The sequence below is a fragment of the Condylostylus longicornis genome, unplaced genomic scaffold (genome assembly GCF_029603195.1).
Source record: "Condylostylus longicornis isolate FDR11 unplaced genomic scaffold, ASM2960319v2 ptg000045l, whole genome shotgun sequence".
Classification (NCBI taxonomy): Eukaryota; Metazoa; Arthropoda; class Insecta; order Diptera; family Dolichopodidae; genus Condylostylus; species Condylostylus longicornis.
The window spans coordinates 169,664-189,637 of record NW_026578014.1 but is presented as its reverse complement, the minus strand read 5'-3'; the positions used below and the strand labels follow the sequence as shown (position 1 = coordinate 189,637).

Sequence of the window (19,974 nt, the reverse complement as noted above, 5' to 3'; positions counted from 1 at the left end):
ATTGTAAAATTTATTTGTTCTATACTTAAAGACGTGTTACATTATCATCATGAGGGAAAGATAATATTTATGTAATTTTAACTTAATATTTATGTATATACTTATGTACGAGTATATTATATACAAAATTAACAAAATATTGTATATATACATATTTTGCTTTCACATACTTGATTATCAAGGTGACAATAGACTTGTTAAATGAAAAATATTTTATTCTTTTAAATATAGTGTAAGGATATTATAAGAAGTACGTGATGTAATTTAATAATTATTTTGTCTTAATACTAAATGTTTAGTATTAATATAAATACATATATATATATATATATATATATATATATATATATATATATATATATATATATATATACATATGTGAATGTGCGTATATACGTACATTTTTTTGCATTGATATAAATTTAGAAATACATATATATATTTAAATTTTATCATATTATAAATAAAGACTTTAATGGAGACTTCAACTATTATAAGAGTCACTAACAAAAAAAAATAAATGGTTGAATTCTTGAAATTGGCTACTTTTGAAAATATTAAATTTAAAATAATTTGTCACATTCATGTTTTATTTTAATACTATATGCGATATCATTTGAGTACTACTAAACAAGATACAATTTAAAAAAATATAAAATAAACTTATAGAATGCAATATTTTAATATTTTACTTCAATTTTTAATTTTATTGTGAAAAATATTCATATATTTGCACACTTGATAATATTTTTAAGTGTTTATGTATATAAAAGTTGTTCGTTGACTATTAAAAATAAAAATGTCAACATTTTCACATTTTTGTATAACACATTGCAAAACAAGCAAATAATGATAAAATATTGTGTAGATTTTTCAAAATGTCTGGGATTATAAAATTGTTACACTTCATTTGAATAAAAATAATATGGTAGTTGGAGCAGATATTAAAAATATTGTTAAGAAAAAGGAAACTTTTATGAGTTTTTTTTTTAATGGGAGAAAAAAATTTGGGATGGTATATGACATAATTTTTATTATTGTAGACGTGAAAATTTTTCAATAATTTCTTTAAATATGATCTCTGCATATCTTTGAATATATGGGCAACAGAAATATAAAAATTTTGCACAAAATCATACGTCGAAGCAGCAATTCATTTATAGAAAATTTAAACCTATAATGTCATTTAAATTTAGCAACTCTTTAAAGGTTAATGAAATTTAATAACATTAATTTATAATTTGGTGTTAATTTTTCACATGTTTATTTAGCTAAAAATATTTTGCCATCAATTTACAAATGCGTTATTACTAAATATTTAATATCATAATTAGAATAATTATTCTATATATTATCATTTTAATATTATGTCTAACTTTTTATATAAAATTCAGTTCAATTTAAACTTAATCTTTGATTTTATTTTGTTTCTTAAAAAAGAGAACACAAAAAAATTCATTAATTTAAATTTGAATAATAATTAGGCTTTTATCGCCATCAAACCATATTTATAGGATATTTATAGGAGGTAACTGTTACTATAGAATGTTACAAAATGTAAAATGGCAATTAATTTGCTTCAATTTAAATTGAAAATTAAATTAAAAATTGTGTACAATAAAAAATTATGAGTTTTGAATCAAGAGCTTTCGACCAAATAAGTACTGACACAATTTTAAGGAATATTTTAATCATTTAATAAAACGTTTTCGCTCAAAGTTTAGAGTTCTAAATTTTAGATTTCATTTGATTAATGCATTTTTATTTATTGGAGGCGTGATTTAACCTAAATACATTAACCTTCTGATGCCCCAAACTAATTGTAATAAAAATTGAATTCAGTCACCTACTTTTATGTAATACTATGAATATAAATATTAGGAATTTATAAAATTTGCACACTTTCCAAGCATATTTTGAATTATTGAAACTCAAAATAAATATTCTGATTCTTTTAGTTTACGATTAATTTTTTTTGTGGTAAACAAATTTTGAAATGTCAGAATTCCCAATTTTATCAACTTGATATGTAAGTATGGTGTACATATATGTAAGTAAAAGTAAGTGTGCATGCATATATCTGATCAGTTGAACTCTTTACTTTCATACATACATAACTTGATGAATTCCTTCAATTTATATTGTATTTGTATCAATTTGCATTTTTAATATTTCATCAATTTTCTGAATTTTTTTATTTAAATTTACAAATTGACAAACAATACCTAAAAATATCCTTATGTATGTATATGTGTTACATTCTTATGTATACATATTCTATAATACTTATTCAATTTTAGCTAGAATAAGGAAAATGGATGAATTTTTGTTCTATTTACAAATGAATAAAAATTAGGTATAAACATCTATACATTTATAAAAAACCGTAGCATACATGCCATGTATGTATGAATATTATGAGCACAGTTTACATCTACAATTGTATGTAACTATATTTGTTAATAGATACTGTATACAGCACGTTCTCCAATTGAATTTCAATGATTGTTGAAATACATAATATATAAAATATGTATGTACTTGGCATATATCCTATTAATTATATTATTTCTATTTACATTTTTAAGCACATGTTCTCTTTCATTGCTTATTATAATACACACATTCATAACAATTTAAAAATGCATATCTGAACATATATTTCTTTATATACATAATAAATATATAAGAATATATATAGCTAAAATTTAGCTAGCATAACAAATTCATAACTTAGTAAACTTATTTGATAGAATTACTTATTTTTTTAATATTGAAAAACTATAATAATATGGCTATACATTTGTGTTCACAAAACGTGTGTGCATGTTTATGTATTTGCACGTTTACCTAGTTCATATAGTATAACGTCAACAATACTACATATAAATGAAATAATACACAAGTACAATAGATAACAGGTTACACATTAAGGTAAACCACTAGTAAATAAAATTTCAGTATACCCAAACCTATTATTAAGGTGGTATCTGAAGGTGGTAAGTTTATTTTAAAACTTAAATGTACGAGTATAAAAGGGAATATACAGAATACCAACATTAAAATTAATAGGTAACAATTTGTAAGCATAGTAATATTAAAAAAGGATATATTATTAAAAGGATAGATTTTTGGTAATTATACACGTGTACGAATATTCAACCAATATATAATAAAATTTATTTTAAGGTACGGATATACCGTTTTCTCAAAACAGTAGGACTACAGAAATGTTTTTAAAACGGGTTATTGCATGAATTGCGTACTTTTTCGATGTAATAAAATCTAGGCAGAAGTGTGCAGTTCAAAATTATTTTATTCAAATGTAATAAGTTTTATTAAATTCTCATTTCAGAATATCGAACACACTTTTCTATTGAAAAAAACATTATAACGAACTAGCAAAATTATTTTTAGGCAATAAAGAATTTTCGAATTTACCATTTAAACTATTTTTAGGTTATTTTTAGCAAATGTAGTAAGTATACAAATGTAAGCAATAGGAATAGTAATTATCTTAGAGTTAGAATAAAATTTTTATTCAGAGGTAATAAACAATTTCCAAGTAAATTATCAGTTTAGTAGTCTACAGCAACAACATGATTAAAGAACTATAATTTTCGTCTCAGTTTTAATATCATAAGTATTAATTTTATAGAAGATAACGACAATATTTTTGAAAATAACTAGTATGCCATATATGAAGAAAAAACGCAACTTATTATTTTTAGTTACAATCTTTAAATTTAATAATTTAAATTGTACGTTTGCCAATAAATCAATGACATCGCAAATATTCTCAAAAATATATAAAAAAAAATTGAGTATCACTACATATATAAATATATGTTTAATAAGCTATAACAACCATAACTATACACTTAGTAGCCAAACGAACATAAAATGAATTTGAACTAGAAAAATATGTAAAATAATTACATAATACATATATTGGTATGTACATGTACATAATTTAGATTTTTCTTACCTTGTATTTAAGTCTTCCAATTTAGATAAACATTGGTTTGGCACAAGTACATGATTGGCAGTAAAGAAACCCTGTTGTTCATTACAGTCATCCAACAGAGCACCAGCTGTAGTCATTTTATCACGTAAACGTTGTAAATGTTGCATTTGTTCTGTTGCTTCTGTTGCTGTTGCCGGTGGGCTCCATGTTGATGTTGTTGTTTCAGCTGATGCAACACGAGAACTTAAATCTTCTAAAGTTTTTTGGAATTGACGCATTTTCTAAAATTTTGAGAAAAAAAAAATAAAAATTAAATATTGTAATAATCGAATTTGCATCGAAATTTTTATTTTTTTTATAAATTAAATATTGTTATGTTATATTTATGTACATATATATGTATTATACATAATACGTATGTATATACTTTTAAAATTAAAATCTTTTTGCATTATATAAAAAAAGTTTTATATTTATACAAACTATAAGATTAATAAAATGTTAGCATTTAATTTAAGAAAATTGTACTTAGGTTTTGGGTATTTATTGTACATGTTATAACAAATTTGGTTTTAAAAAATAAGATGATAGTATCTGTCAGCATTTTCTGTTGTTACTATATCTAAAAAAATGTTGTTAAACGTGTCTTAATACTTAAAAATCTGTTAAAATGTGAACTAAATTAAAAAATCGGTAACATTTTTATTGAAATTCAAAAAATAATGCCTTACAAAAATATTCACTCTATATAAAATTATAAATTTAAATAATACTCGTAATCGAACTTTACCAAGATATTGAAATAAAATTCAATTCTTTTTTTAGAAATCTTCAAAATTTTAAAATTTTAAATTAATAGAAATCTTCAAAATTTTAAAATTATCTTTTTTTATAATACTTATATCACATTCCATTATTCAGAAGATAATTTTTGTTCACCTTCAGCAATATAAAAAGTTAAGGTAGTGAACCACTCTTTTAAAAAATTTGAAAGGTTATGGACAAAAACTCAAATGTTTATCTATGAAAAATAAAAAAAAAGGAAAAAAATTAATGATTTTTCGTTTTAATTTTGCTTCTGTCTTTTGCAATAATCAGTGCGGATATCTGCAATACTCGTATTCTTACGAAGAAACTTCAATAACTTTTCCAAAGTTTCGTAAAAAATTTTTGGATACTTTATTATTTTTTCGAATATTTTTTGTATACAATTTTACAAATTTTTGTTATTTATAGATTTAAACAATTATTTTGGGAATTATTATTTTTTTTAAAGTCAAAAACATTCTATTTAAATATCCTGATGTATACATCTTTGAACCTGAGAGCCAAATTTACAATTTTTAAAGTATATATGTTAAATAAAGCTAACTAACCTCCTTGAAATTAGAAAGAAAAGTTTAAAAGGCATTTTCATAATCTTATATAGGAGTTTCGCTAAACTAGACAATGGACATTGTGTTCGTTTATGTGCTGACCATATTAGATTTTTTTAATTCGCATTTAATTAAATATCATATATATATTTAATGATATATTTAATGAAAAACGACGGAATACTAAGAGTTAAACGGAAGAATATTAAAGAAACATTGAAAAAATATTTTTTCTATTTAAATGCTACGTCCTTTTTTGTCCTTTATAGTTTTTTTTACAGTATAGCAAAATGCAAAAACTAGCATTATATTTTTTTTTGTAACCATCATCTTAAATAAATAAAGTCCTTCAAGTGAAATCCTAGTTGTAAAATAAATAAACACAATAAGCAAATATTCGGTGGAAAAAAATATTCTTTGAAATAAAACGAGTTGAAAAGCTCTATCGCTTCAGTTATCATAATATTCAGCTTAATACACTTTAAAAAACGTTTGGGATGCTATTGTGTAGAGAATTGATATATTTTGTAGAGCATATAAAATCTTATTCTCCACTTGTTAGATATAGAGATTATAGCAAGAACCCAAAATCAATTACAATTAAAAATATACAATTTCTTATTTAATTGTTATTAACAATATTAAAAAGTCTGTAAGACCTTCGTAGAAATTATATCCTAGTGTAGATTAATTATGTTTCGGCATTATACTCGAACAATATTTTTTTTTAATAGGTTTGAAAACTTTTCAAAAAATATAATCGAATTAATGTTTTAAATACTTTTTATTTTTATTTTATATAAAGGATTTTATACTATTTAATACCGTTAAGTTTTACAGACCAACTATGCTTTTTTTATATAAGTATACAAAAAAAATAAAGATATAACTCGAATAAAATGAAGGGAAAAAATATTTCATAAATAAATTAAAATAGAGAAAACAAGAAAATAAGAAAAAATAGAATTTATACTTGTGTATGATAGAAAATGTTATCTTTAAGGATTTTAAGGAAGTGCCATTAAAATATTCTCAAATTTTTGTTGATAGAATATCAGAAATTCACAAAAGAAGCATTTTTGTCATACTGCGAAAGAAGACCATAATAAAAATGTGTTGTTACAGTGTTTACTCAATATAAATACGACAGTAAAAAACAAAGACAATGAAAGTGACTGGTAAAATTGCAGCATTATTCATGTTGCTTGGACAATGTGATAACATACTTTCTGACAGTTTCATAATTAATATGATGGCTCGATTGTAATGAATAATACAATATAAAACAGTTACATATAATTCACAAGGTCGCATATTGTCGCATCATACAATTTGTAAATTTTTTAGGTAAGATTATTACTAGAATTAAAATACCGTTAATTCAAGATAATGAGAAACTACTGTAAAACTATATGCTATGTATATTTATCGCAAAAAAACATCTTTTAGGAAATCTCAATTTATTTTAACAAAAAACTTTAATAAAAAATTTCTTATTTCCTTTCTTTCGTTTCCCTAAAATTTTTTGTTCTATAGTTTGGTATTTTCTTACAAAAATTATGCTCGCAAAAAAAATCATCTTTTCATAAATAAAAAAGTGAAAATTAATGAAAACGCCAAATAATTTTTTTTCTTTTAAAATTTCCCCATTTGTTATACTTTTTAGTAACAAAACTTTAATGTAAAAAGCATTTTTTTGTAAATTTTTTAAAAAATTAAATAAAAAAAAAAAACAGATTTTGTGATAAAAATATTTTGAAATTAAAAAATAGATTTTGAAAATATTAAAGTTTTAAACAAAAAATATTTAAAAAAAAACCTAAAAATCGTAATAATCTGATTCACTTATAAAATTTTGAAGAAATTTATTGTAATTTCCTTTTTCCGAATATTTTAGTTATTAAATATAATAATGTAGTTATGAATAAATATAACAATTCTTTTAAAAATATAATAAAACTTAATATTAATTTCTTTCTTAATATTAATCTCCTGAATTTTTGTTAACTACAAGAAACTGCTGTTGTATCAAACCAATTATTAAATTATCATAATTATATTATATAAATTATAAATCAAAACCAGCTGTTACACAGAGAATAACAACAAACAAAAAAAATTCAATTAAATAATTCAATCCTTTTCAATTAACGTTAAAAAAGAACTTTTCCTGATAATTGCTACCGTTCGTCTCCTTCATGTTACAAGTATACAGTTCCAAATCAATATTTCATTAGTACTTAAATATAAAACTTTTAATAATTTCTTAGAAAAAAAAAGAAAATTTGGCAAATTTCAAACGTTGGTCTGACTACCTATATTTCTATGGGATATGAAATTGTTACCATTTACTACTTGTGAAATAGAATGTTATATACTTAAACTTTATTGTTCAAAAATAAAAGATATAAACTTTCCCAATATTTACTATCGAAAATTAGGAATTTTGTGCAAATAATATGGAATTTTTATGTATATTGAAACATAACGGTACGTTATAACGTTCTTTTCTAATCTTTTAATTTTCGTTTTAGTTACTCTTCTTCACTGGATAATGATAACTATAGTGGTAACTATTGAATAACTTGTACCCCTAAATTTTTCTACAAATAAAATTTTTCTTGAAATATTACTTTCATACATACATCTGAATTTTTTAATATCATATACTTCGATTTACTTCTAAATTTCACAAAACAGCTAATCTATACATATGCATACAGGTTTACGTATACATGTTCCATTTTTAGATTCTTAGATTGCTTAAATAAAATGGAATATAAAACAGATGACCTACTATTAAATCATCATATAATTTATTCGACTAATAAATGATTGAAGAAACTGAAGATTTTCTTTTTGTTTTGTTGTTATTTTGACTGTGCTAATTTCTTTCCTTACCAACCCTACATGTAAGTGTATCAGAAGGTATATACAAAAAGTAAGTCAATGAATCTTTCCATTGATCTATAAGCATAGAGAATTAAATGAAGAGAAAAATCGAATAACAGTTACATTATAGTATATGTATGAACATATGTGTACAAAAAATAATAAATGTGTGGAAAAGAATCCTAATGCATAATATTAATTTTTATTTGAAGGGATGAAGAAAAATTTTCTTACTGCATAAACGTACACGTATTATTTTTGCCAACTTTAAAATTCCATTATAATTGCCCATAATCGTTGATCACATGAGATGAAGAAATAAATAATTATCTTAAGGCTTTAAGATTATACAAATATTTTTAATAACTTTTTGAATTTAATTGTATAAAGCTATTATGAATAGAAATCTGAACCATTGTACTAAAAATTACTTCGAGATTAATTTAATTAATTTTTTTTATTAAAAATCTAGAATTAAAAGAAAACATCAATTCCAACGCTCAACTTTCATTATATTTTAATTTTCAAAGTATTTTCTAAAATATTTTTTTCGTTTACATACCAAATGAAACAACTAGGTATATACTATCCGTTTATTAATTAAGTTTATAATGTACCTATTATTTATGACCTAAATTAAATTTAAAGAATGCAAAAAATATTTTTTACTAAAAAAAACCAAATTGATAGTAAAAGAGGCAAAAATGTAAGTGTTAAGTGTGTTTTTCATAAATTTAGTTTTACAAGGAGATGAAAAATACTATTGAATCAAATGAGCAAAAAATACAAACCAAAAATTAATATTCTTTTCCACCCTTCATTTAAGTGTTACAAAAAAAAAATAAAAAAAAAATCTTTAGATTAAGAAAAATTACAACGATTCACCAATGATAATTATCCAATTTGTTAGAACTGAAGAACACTTTAGAAAGAAAAATTAGTTTGGGAAGAGAAGAAAAAAGAAAATTATTTTTTCTTCTATTCATTGCGTTAAAAATACGATAATGACATGAACGAATAACGTCAGGAATCAGGATCGACTCGTCGTTCAACTTCCACTTTAAAATAATTTTCAATTCATTGTAAACTTACAAAAAAAAAAATAGAAATTACTTTCGGATTCCACCATAGTTATAGTTAGAAAAATTTTCTTTTTTTTACTTCCCCTCTTTTCAAAAGTAAAAGATAATAAATTAATATTGCTAACAACATTCTGCCCAGTCGTTATACATAATAATTTAAAAACGTATACATACATATATAAGCAATGTGAGAATTGTAAAGTTCGTGTGTCAAGTGGTGAATTTTTAATTTTTTCGCTTCAAATTAATCTAGAGCGTTTTTACTATAGCAAACATTTTTCATTAATAAAAATTGATCTTAAGAAATGTTGGAAAGTGAGAATCTTTGAATCATAAAATTTTTAATATAGATTTTTCATCAACAGTATTTAAAATCTAATTCAATTAAAACAATTAATTAAAGCAAGCGAAGAAAATTATTTCAGAAAACTGCAAACTGGGTGAATGATGCAGCTTGCACATGGTGATCACAACGATTACTGTATTTAATATAATTCTACAAAGAGAATATGAGATAAAAGAAAATAAAGCAAAATATAAATATAGGAATTTGCGATGTTCTAATATGCTTGCGAAGAGAAAGCAGTTTCTGCATATAGATAATATTTTACCAGTTTTCCTTCCACATATTTCTTCACGATTGAATTTCTGTTTTAATTTGATTATTAGACTGATATCATATTAGATTAATATGATTATTAAAAAATTTCGTTTTATAATATAAAATGACTCTGTGATACCTGTACGAATTTGCCATCCTATGTCCAAATAAATATACCATAGCTGATTATGGCATAAACTATGACTTTAAGTTACCATATTGTCTTATATATTAATTTAAGCCAAATTACAGTACTGTATTTTCAATATACCGGAAAGAGCCAAACCGGAAAGAGCAGCTACCGGAAAGAGCCAAACAATTTCAACGAATTTTATCAAAAACACTGGCCCTACTAATATATTGCCTTGTGCGAAATTTCAATATCACAGCTTTTATAAATGACTTTAAACGGCAATTAGTTAAATTTATTTACATGAAACTGGCTGTGGCTGGTGATGATATATTTAAAAGCCATTTCGTACACTTTCGCCTTTAAAAATTATAACTTAAGTCTAGACAGTATTTAAAGCTATATGATATACATACGTATGTACCTTCGAATATTCGATGCTTAGATTCTGTTTTTTATATTATTATAAGACCCTCGCAAACCTAACAAAATGAGTAGAATAAAATTAATATTTTTTTTTTTCAAAATTTAAAAAATACAAAATAATTATTTTAAATATAATTTTGGGGAAGAGAAAATAAAATTGTAAAACAAGAATACAAACATTTTTAAAAATTACTAGACCTTGATGAGTATTTTTTTTTTTAAATATTTATTTTAGACTTCAAGGTGCTAATAAAAATTTTGTTCTAAGTGCTCCTTTTAAACGCCTATAGAAAATAAAATATAAACTTGAATATTTTTTTTATCTTATCTTTGAAAAGAAAAATAAGAAATTCGAAAAATCAAATAATTGATTAAATAATATGATTGAATCACCGTTGATAAAAAAAACTCGCGAATACCTATGTGCACATCGAAGAAAGAAAAGAAGTATAAAAGTCTGGGATGCCTTCCGTATTAAAATGAATATATGTATATATTTTATATTATTGTATTGATTGTATATAAGTTTCATTGTTCTTTTATTCAATTTACTATATTGAATACTCAATTGTTGAATTCAATTTAAAGATATAAAAAAGTTAAAAATTGAAAAAGTAAATAACTGCTCGTCTACAAAGATAATTCCAAAAGAGAAAAGAACGATTACATATAATTTCAATGGAATTTTTCAATTTTTCCATTTTTACATTAATTGAAATCAATTAGCAAGAACAGTACTATTAAGTTTTCATTTAACATTTAACTGAATAATTTGTTTTTAAGTTTTTTTTTAAACAGCTTATGCATATGCATTATACCACCAATTTTGGAATGGAATCTGCTTGTATACATATTTAACTGGAAAGTAAAAAAATTTAATAATTTTATTTAATAATGAGAAAACAATTAATAATTTTTTTGATATTCTTGGTCCATTAAAAACAAAAATTGATAGAAAAATGTTAAAATTCAATAAGATCGGTATCGGTTTTCCTAATTTTGTAAGTATTACAGATTTGAAAGTTCAACTGCTACAGAACGGTTATAATTCAAAATGTTATACTTTAAAATTCATTATAGCATTTTAAACGCCACTACTTTTTAAATTTAATAATACACACAACTAAGGTGAATTTGACCAAAAAAAATTCGATAAAAATTCATTAACAATTAATATTATGCAATTAATTCAATGAGCTTTGAAATAACTTAGGTTATAACAATATTTTACAATTTCAGGAAATCATGAAATAATCCTTAATACCTATACATATGTATACGTACTTCTACCCATATACGTACTTGTTGAAAATAAAAAGAGGGAGATTTCATTTAAATAAGCAATCTTTTCTACATTTAATAGAAATATTTAATTTAATTATTAATAATTTTAATTTTCTTGTATATACAAATATAATTCACATACATACATACATACACGTATGTATATATAATTACTTTCATTTTAATAAAAATTATTTCGTATTCTATTGTGATCCTTTTTTGTATAATTTAATTATTTATCTCTTAATTTAATTTTTTTTTCTTTTATATGAAGCTAGAAATAAAATCAGAAATTATTTTTGTATTTTACCCATTTGATTTATCTTTCATTTCATTCATTTGCTAATTCATAGACTATTCGTACATAACACTGCATATCGAACTACATCATTTACATTTCACATACATATTTATAATGAGAATACAAAAGCAAATTTATTTTTTTTTTTCTTATCAAATCCTTTCCTTTCAGCTTTTTTTATGCAAGTATCAAAAGCGCGCATTGAAGTACAATAATTTTTTTGTAACAAAAGTGCGGCTACCCAATTACTGATTGCTGATATTACAATTTATTTCAATTCTTCTAGCAATTTAATTCGCCAAAGTCACTTTATAAAGTGGTACTACTCATTTTTTTTTTTGTTAAATAACAATTACCCATTAAATTACGTACATATAAAAATGTACAGCAGAATAAAGTATAGATAGAGTACAGAAATTTTAAATAAGATAGTTTTTAGGCTCTAATTTGATTTCATTAGACGACATTATGGCGCCAAAATAATATTTGAGCTGAAAAAAATGGTCGAAACAATTTCACTCGTAATGTGAAATTTTACATTTTTTATAGTGACTTATTGAAAACAAAAATTTTTTATGCATAAAAATTTGCTTTACCACCGAAATTGATTCAAATCTAAACCTGATTCTGAGTAAGCAAGCATAAAAGACACAAAAAAAATGAGTTAAAGATATCAGGTATTAAAATCAGACTCGTTCACCGCATTAGTATTTTAATAGATCTCTTTACTTTACAATACGAGTAATACGAACAGTTGCTATTATTAATATTATAAGCTTGTAATTTTCTGATTTGAGTTTTGTGCTTTCAGCTATTTTGGTGTTACTTGCAATCAAATATTAAAAATTGACCGGAAAATTATTTCTATATAAAAAATTTTTAATATTTATCGCAATTTATTTATAAATGTGTAAATATGTATAAAACTAACGCCATCATATACCTACATATATATACTAATAAGTATTTATATGAGCTGGTATAATGTATGCCATTGAAATTTATGAATACTTTTTATAATAATTATATGGTGATAATAATAGGTGGAAATAGTTATTTCTTTTTTTTAAATATTTTGCACAATTTTTAGTAGTTACATGTTAAGCTTAAAATTGGTAACACATTTCATGTATAATAAATCTGAAAATGAATTATTGCAATTATATCATTCAATGCAAAATACAGGTTATACAGTTAAATACATACATGAATATTAATATAAATCGCTGCGGGTGTGACGTCTATTGACAGATGCGAAAATTATAATCATTGTACTTATTTTTTATTTGAAGATTTTTGATTTAATGTAATGCGAGCTACCATTTAACAATAAATCTAAGGAAAATCTAAGTAAAATTTTCTTGTTTTTTAATCTTATAAATTTTTGGGCGAAATTAAAAGCCGTTTCCGCATGTGGTGATTTAGGAGTTGTGTTAATTTTCGAGTGAAATTGGATTTTTGCCAGAACGTTCTGTAAAAATTTCTTTAAAAATTTTTTTGCAGTTTAAAACACCCTTCTTTTTCTAAAAACAACGATAATTCCGAAACCTTTTTTATCGATAATTAATTTTATTTATAACAATTATTCATAAGCATAGCCCAGTTCTTTAAGATTGTTGCACTGAAAATGCTTGTCATGTAATGCCGGATTATCACATAACGCGTTATATAATGCATGAAAGTATTTCAGTTAATTGATTTGCAAATCTACTTTATGGAAAGAGTCCCACTATTCTTAAAATTGAAAGCATATATATTATTGAACTTCCTTAAATTATAAAAAAAATTATGAGGAATGCATTAAACTTAAAGGTGCCTAAGTACTATATTTTTATTCATTCAAGCGTCAATAAAAGTTTATTTTGCTATACAAATGATGGTATTATAAAATTATTCCTAGACGATTTTAATCTTTTTATTATTATTTTGCGTATATGTATTTAAATACCTACAAGATTATTTTTAATTAATGTTAGTAATGTAATAATTTTCGAACACAAAAAACAATAGTCATAATAGCTTATAAAATAACTTTATAAAAAATCTCTATATTTAAATTCGTATTCGTTCAAATTCGTATAGTATGTAAATTTCCTAAATATATGCAAACTTATCTTACAAATACGTTGAAGAATTTTTTATTATGACTAAGTTAACAAAAGTATAACTGAGTTATATTTAGATGTGTGTATGTATAGTAATATGCATGTAATTCTGAGTAATTCAATTTTTTATTATAATAAATGGATATACGTTTCCCTTTCTCTTTATTACTTTACCCTTCCGAAACAAAAAGAAAAAAATTCATAAGTTTGAATAAAATCTTTTGTACGTTATTTTACATACATATATATATGCATTTATGTAAGTAGTATTTTAGTCATTTCAACTAAAGATAAGATTCTTTAAGATATAAATAAATCAAATAAAAAATATCTTTAGAAAATAGAAACATTTTATTCAATTTGCAACAATTTAATATGAAAATGGAATGATTGTAATTGAAATTATAAAAGTATTTTCGAAATTTTATTAAATAAAGTAATAATGGTATACAATTTAGTTTTGTCAGAATTATACGAAATGTTTTACCGAAATACCTATAAATGTAAGTAATAGTTTGTTTTTTCTTATTTTTGTAAAATTAATAACTGGGAAGTGATAAACAAACTAGTATTTAAGAATGAAATAAGGAGTGCTACTAGGGGCTACAAGGGGATTCGAACATATTTAACACCTAACTGCGATCTGCGTACTATAGTACGCGAAAACTATTATTGATATAAGTATTTTTTTCGTAATAGTTCAAAATAGAAAAAAAATTAAAATAAAACCTAGCTGATCTAGATTGACAGTCGGAGACATATGATAACTACTTGATTAAGATTTAAAAAAGCAATTCAGAATCTTCTTTATTTTTAATACTTTCTAAAATTAAAATGAAAAGCTAGAACAAAGTAAATTTGGGCAATTCAGCCAATTCAGTGTCTTATCTAAATATTTAAGAAAAAATCAGTACGCATTTGATAAAAACTAATTGTAACAATTTTTGTAAGGTAAATAAAAATTTTTCTTAATAGCTGATTAAAACATTTAACTCTTTAAAAACAAGTATTAAAATAAAAAAAGAAAAATAATGTGCATTAAAACCCATTAACCGTTTCTTAGAATTATCACAGAACCATTTACACTTTATCCGGCATATAATCCCACTGTTGCTATTCGCTTCATACGAATGAAATGAGAATAGCATAAAATTTTCAATATAGAAAAATGTCAAACGTTGAAAGGAAAAATTAATATTTTACATTTTATGTGCATACTTTCTATTTACATGTGTTCAGTTACAGAAATTCTCTATTTATTTATATGTATGTATGTATATGTATACGGTTACTGAAGGCGGTGGCGTCAACATTTTACTTAGATATTTCTGTTTTTGTTATTTTACTGTACATACATAATAATTATTTTTGTAATATTTTTATTTACCTATCCAATAGAAGCAATTTAATTTAATAGATATGCAAATCTTGTATTTATCATTGGCTTAGTGCAAATATTGTGCAACAGCCTTTTTTACAAGAAATTAAATTTTTGTATTGATCTATTACTTTTTTCCATTACTTGTGATATTCTATTGCTCGTATAATCTTTTGTATTGTCCATTACTTTATTCTTCAAAATCTTTATTATAAAACTCTTATTTTCAAATTAAATAGATCAAGTTAAGTTTAGAAAATTTAATTTTTTATTTCTCCTGAAAATTTAAAAAAATGTGAGAGGTGCGCTTTGTTCCCTAAGCCGATAATATTAAACTTTTATAGAAAATGCGAATAGATGAAAAAAATAATACAAAGAAATTATTTATTCAATGTAAAAAAACAACTGCAATTATATTTGCTTACAGCGACATTTAGTGAATAAATCATACCACCTTACATGGTATTGTATTCAATTTAGCTTATGGGGATCCGTCTTCATAGATCGTCTTATAGAATAACTAGATGGAAAATTTAATAATATAATAATAAGAATCTTTTGATGTTAAATATACTTGAGATCCAATTACTATTTTACATTGCGCTTATCATATCAGTTGCACCTTCAGTTTTATCAATATTTTTATATTAATATCAATTTTACCGAAGCCATTGCCATATTTTAAAACTGGACAAAGCAATAACTTGTGCTTGCTTTTTGAATAGTTGGGTAGTTTGCATGATAAAACTAAATATTATCATTATATAATTTTTAGTTTTATTTTAATTGGGAGAATAAAACGGCTAACACTTTGAAAATTTTAAACATATGTACAGGCGTCCCTCGTATAACACGGTTAATTCGTACCGTGCTATATCGAAACCGTGTTATTCGAAACAAGGTATACCGTGTAGTATCGAGACCTTGTCTTGTGTTATATCGAAACCGTGTTATACGAAACCTTGAAATAATATAAATAAAGGCAATGTGTACCGTGTTATATCGAAACCAAATCTTAAGGTGTAAAATTTTATGATAGCTGAAATTTCGTTCCAAATACTACATAAATGAAAAAGGAAGTTACCTTCAAGTTTTTATTAAGAAAAATAAATGAAATTCAATTTTATGATGAAATACAAAAATTAAAAAATACAACAAAAAATATATTCAATGACTAATAATTATAATTACATATTATAAAACAAGTAGAAACAGCTTATTACGATTACAAAATTAATTTTCATCATCACTCTCATCAGAAATTACAGCTAATCTTCTTTTTTTTCTCCAGGTTGGTTGAAACTCCTCTTCACTAGTTATTTCTCCATCATGACAAAGGTTATCTGACGTAGTAGCAACTACCTGCCTATTTCGATCTTGCAATTCTGTCAGAATTTCTCTATAAGGAGCTAAAGAGCTATTCAATTCTCTTTTAAATTTTCCGCTACGTACAACTGAAGGATCTTTTTCAACGAAAAATGTTTCCAATTTTTTAGCTAAAGCTATTCCTTCTTCCAGATCAATTAAATTTAAATGAGGAACCGTTGTAATATTACAAATGTTTTCCGAATCATCGGGGTAATCGAAGTTGGAGTTATTTAGTAGTTCAATTAGTTCTTCCTCATTCAAAGTTTGCTCTTCAAATAGTTCCCGAACATCATCAATGTTCATATCAGAAAATCCGTCCCCTTCTAAATTAGAAGCAACCGATATTATTCTGCTAAATTCTGCTTCCTCAAATAGGACACAGCTTCCTCTCTGGACCATTTGCGGTAACAAAGGTTTCCAACACGCATGAAGTGTAGACTGTTTAATTCCTTGCAAGCCACATCTAAAGTTGTGACACAATCTAAAATAGAAAACTCTTTCCAAGCTTGAGTAAGCGTAACATTTTTATCGTTTTCCAGTCTTTCAAAAATTTTTTGGAATGCTAATCGTATGTAGTATGCCTTGGTTGTTGCAATGATTCCTTGATCTAATGGTTGGATCAATGACGTACAATTTGGAGGAAAAAACACAATTTTTACGTTAGGATGATTCAACTCTCTACTATGGCTACCTGCATTATCAATGAGCAATAAAACTTTAAAGCTCAAATTTTTTTTCTTCAAAAACTTTTCTACTTCTATAATAAAACAATTTTTAAACCAATCTTCAAACAAATTTTGCGTCATCCAGCCTTTTTTATTTGCTCGCCAGAAGACTGGTAGATGAGACTTATCAACGTTTTTCAATGCTCTGGGATTCAAGGAACGATTTATTATCATTGGTTTTACTACAAAATTTCCTGATAGGTTACTACACATGTGAAGGGTAACACGATCTTTACAAGTTTTATAACCTGGTGATTGCTTCTCATTTTTTGAAATAAAAGTTCGAGACGGCAGTCTCTTCCAATATAAAGCTGACTCATCGGCGTTGAAAATTTGATCTGCTGAATACTCTCCCTCTTCAATAATTCGCGGTATTTCCAATATAAATTTTTGAGCAGCTTCTACATCTGCTGAAGCTTGTTCTCCTTGCAATTTTACATTGCGCAAAGAAAATCTTTTTTTAAAATTTTCAAACCACCCTTTACTTGCCAAAAATGATAGGTTTGGTTCTTCTTTAGAAGAAAGTTCATCTTTCCTTAAATGTGTGTAAACTCTGAGGGCTTTTTGTTTAATAATATTTGTACTCAAAGGGATTTTTTTATCTAAACAATCTTCTATCCATATTATAAGAGCATGTTCCATTTTTACGATATTTATATCTCTTTTGCGGGACACACGTTTTGCACCTTGCGAGCAACCAAAGGCAACATTTTTTCTAATTTCGCTTTCATTTTTGAATATTGTTCGAATAGTAGCTTCGTTTAAATTTAATGATTTTGCAATCGATGTAGGTTTTTCTCCGCTTTTTATACGATCTAAAATTGCAATTTTTTCTTCGAGTGAAATAAATTTTCGTTTAAATTTTTGCTTCTTGATCTTGTCAGACATTATCTAAATTTAGGGTCCAAAATAAGATTTACAATAAACGTTACAACTTCATTTTTTACATACCTCAAATTAAAATTATTATGCACTTATAAACTTGCAAAAGAAGGCTTTTTTACTACGTACTTTTTACTTTACTTTCTAAAATGTTAAAAACAAAGCAAGCTAAAACTTTATCAACTTCATTTACAAAGGACAAAACGCAAATGTACTTTCACTTCTCAAAACGAAATGAGATATTTTTTTGTAGCAATAAATTTGTGGTATTCCCCTTATTGAACGGAAAAAAAAATTAAAATTTTCAATGCATATTTGTTATTTATTTCAAAACCCTGTTTTACCGTGTAATATCGAAACCGTGTTATATTAATCTCAATTCTTGTACCGTGTAATATCGAAACCGTGTTATATTAATCTCAATTCTTGTACCGTGTAATATCGAAACCGTGTTTTACAAGTACCGTGTTATACGAGGGACGCCTGTATAAATAGACAAACGTATAAATATTCTATTTAAATTGCATAAATTTATACAAGCAGGAGACAAGCTTAGGAAAAATAATTTAATCATATAAATTTTTTATTATTTTCCAGAAAACAATTGACATTTTTTTCTAAAATTTGATAAATTTATGCCATCTCTCTGACAATTCAGTGAAAATATGAGAATTCGCCAAAATTCATTACTCTTCCAAAGATATTTAAAATTTTTATTTTGGCTAAATAGATATTTCAAAATTTTTAAATAAGAGTTTTGGGTGCTTCCACATTTTTTTGTCTTATTGTTTTTTTCAAGGAAAATTTTAAACTAGCCTCACTAGGTTTGGAAACAATAATAATAATTTTATAATATTCGTTTTAAATTTTGTCCATATTGCGGAACATTTCTGTAGATTTTTGACTATACAAAAAATTACTGTTTTATATTTATTGTAATGATTACTACAGTAAATATAAAGCAATAATTTATTTACTAAAAATATAAAATATTGCTAAAATACTGAAAATATTGTTAAAAATAACAATAATATTATAAGAAATAATATTGACAAAACACATACTAAACGTGCTTATTTACAAAAGCTTATTATGTCTATAAAAACAATATTATATTACGCTAAAACATATACAGAGTGAGGGTATAAGGATAATTTGTTTCATCCTTCAATCAAAACTTTTCCAAAAAAAAAAGAAGTCAAATTGATTTTTTGATCCAATAATATTTTCTTCAAGAAGAAATTGCTTTAAGAATAACAGTAAGGATAACAGTATAAATGTGTACATGCACACATACATTTGTATGTAGTACATGCATGTATTTGTTTTCTTCGGTTTGATTTAGTTAAAAAATATGTATGTATGTATTGTATGTATAAATAACTCAAAAGAAAGACAAACTTTGATAGACCTTTTGTTATATGATTTTTTATAAGAAATAAAGAATAGAAAGTCAG

At 24.3% G+C, this 19,974-nt stretch overlaps 1 protein-coding gene across 3 annotated transcripts in view; it reads right to left on the bottom strand.

The window, feature by feature from the left end:
* LOC129610589 (dystrophin-like) overlaps positions 1-19,974 on the bottom strand; it is an 83,551-nt gene that overhangs the window by 26,393 nt on the left and 37,184 nt on the right. For all 3 annotated transcript variants that reach the window (XR_008697098.1, XM_055523195.1, XM_055523196.1), the window contains exon 2: positions 3,989-4,248. Coding sequence is in view for 2 of the 3 variants with exons in the window: in XM_055523195.1 (XP_055379170.1) it covers positions 3,989-4,248 (260 nt within the window). In the remaining variant the exon portion in view is untranslated. The remainder of the gene's footprint in view (positions 1-3,988; positions 4,249-19,974) is intronic.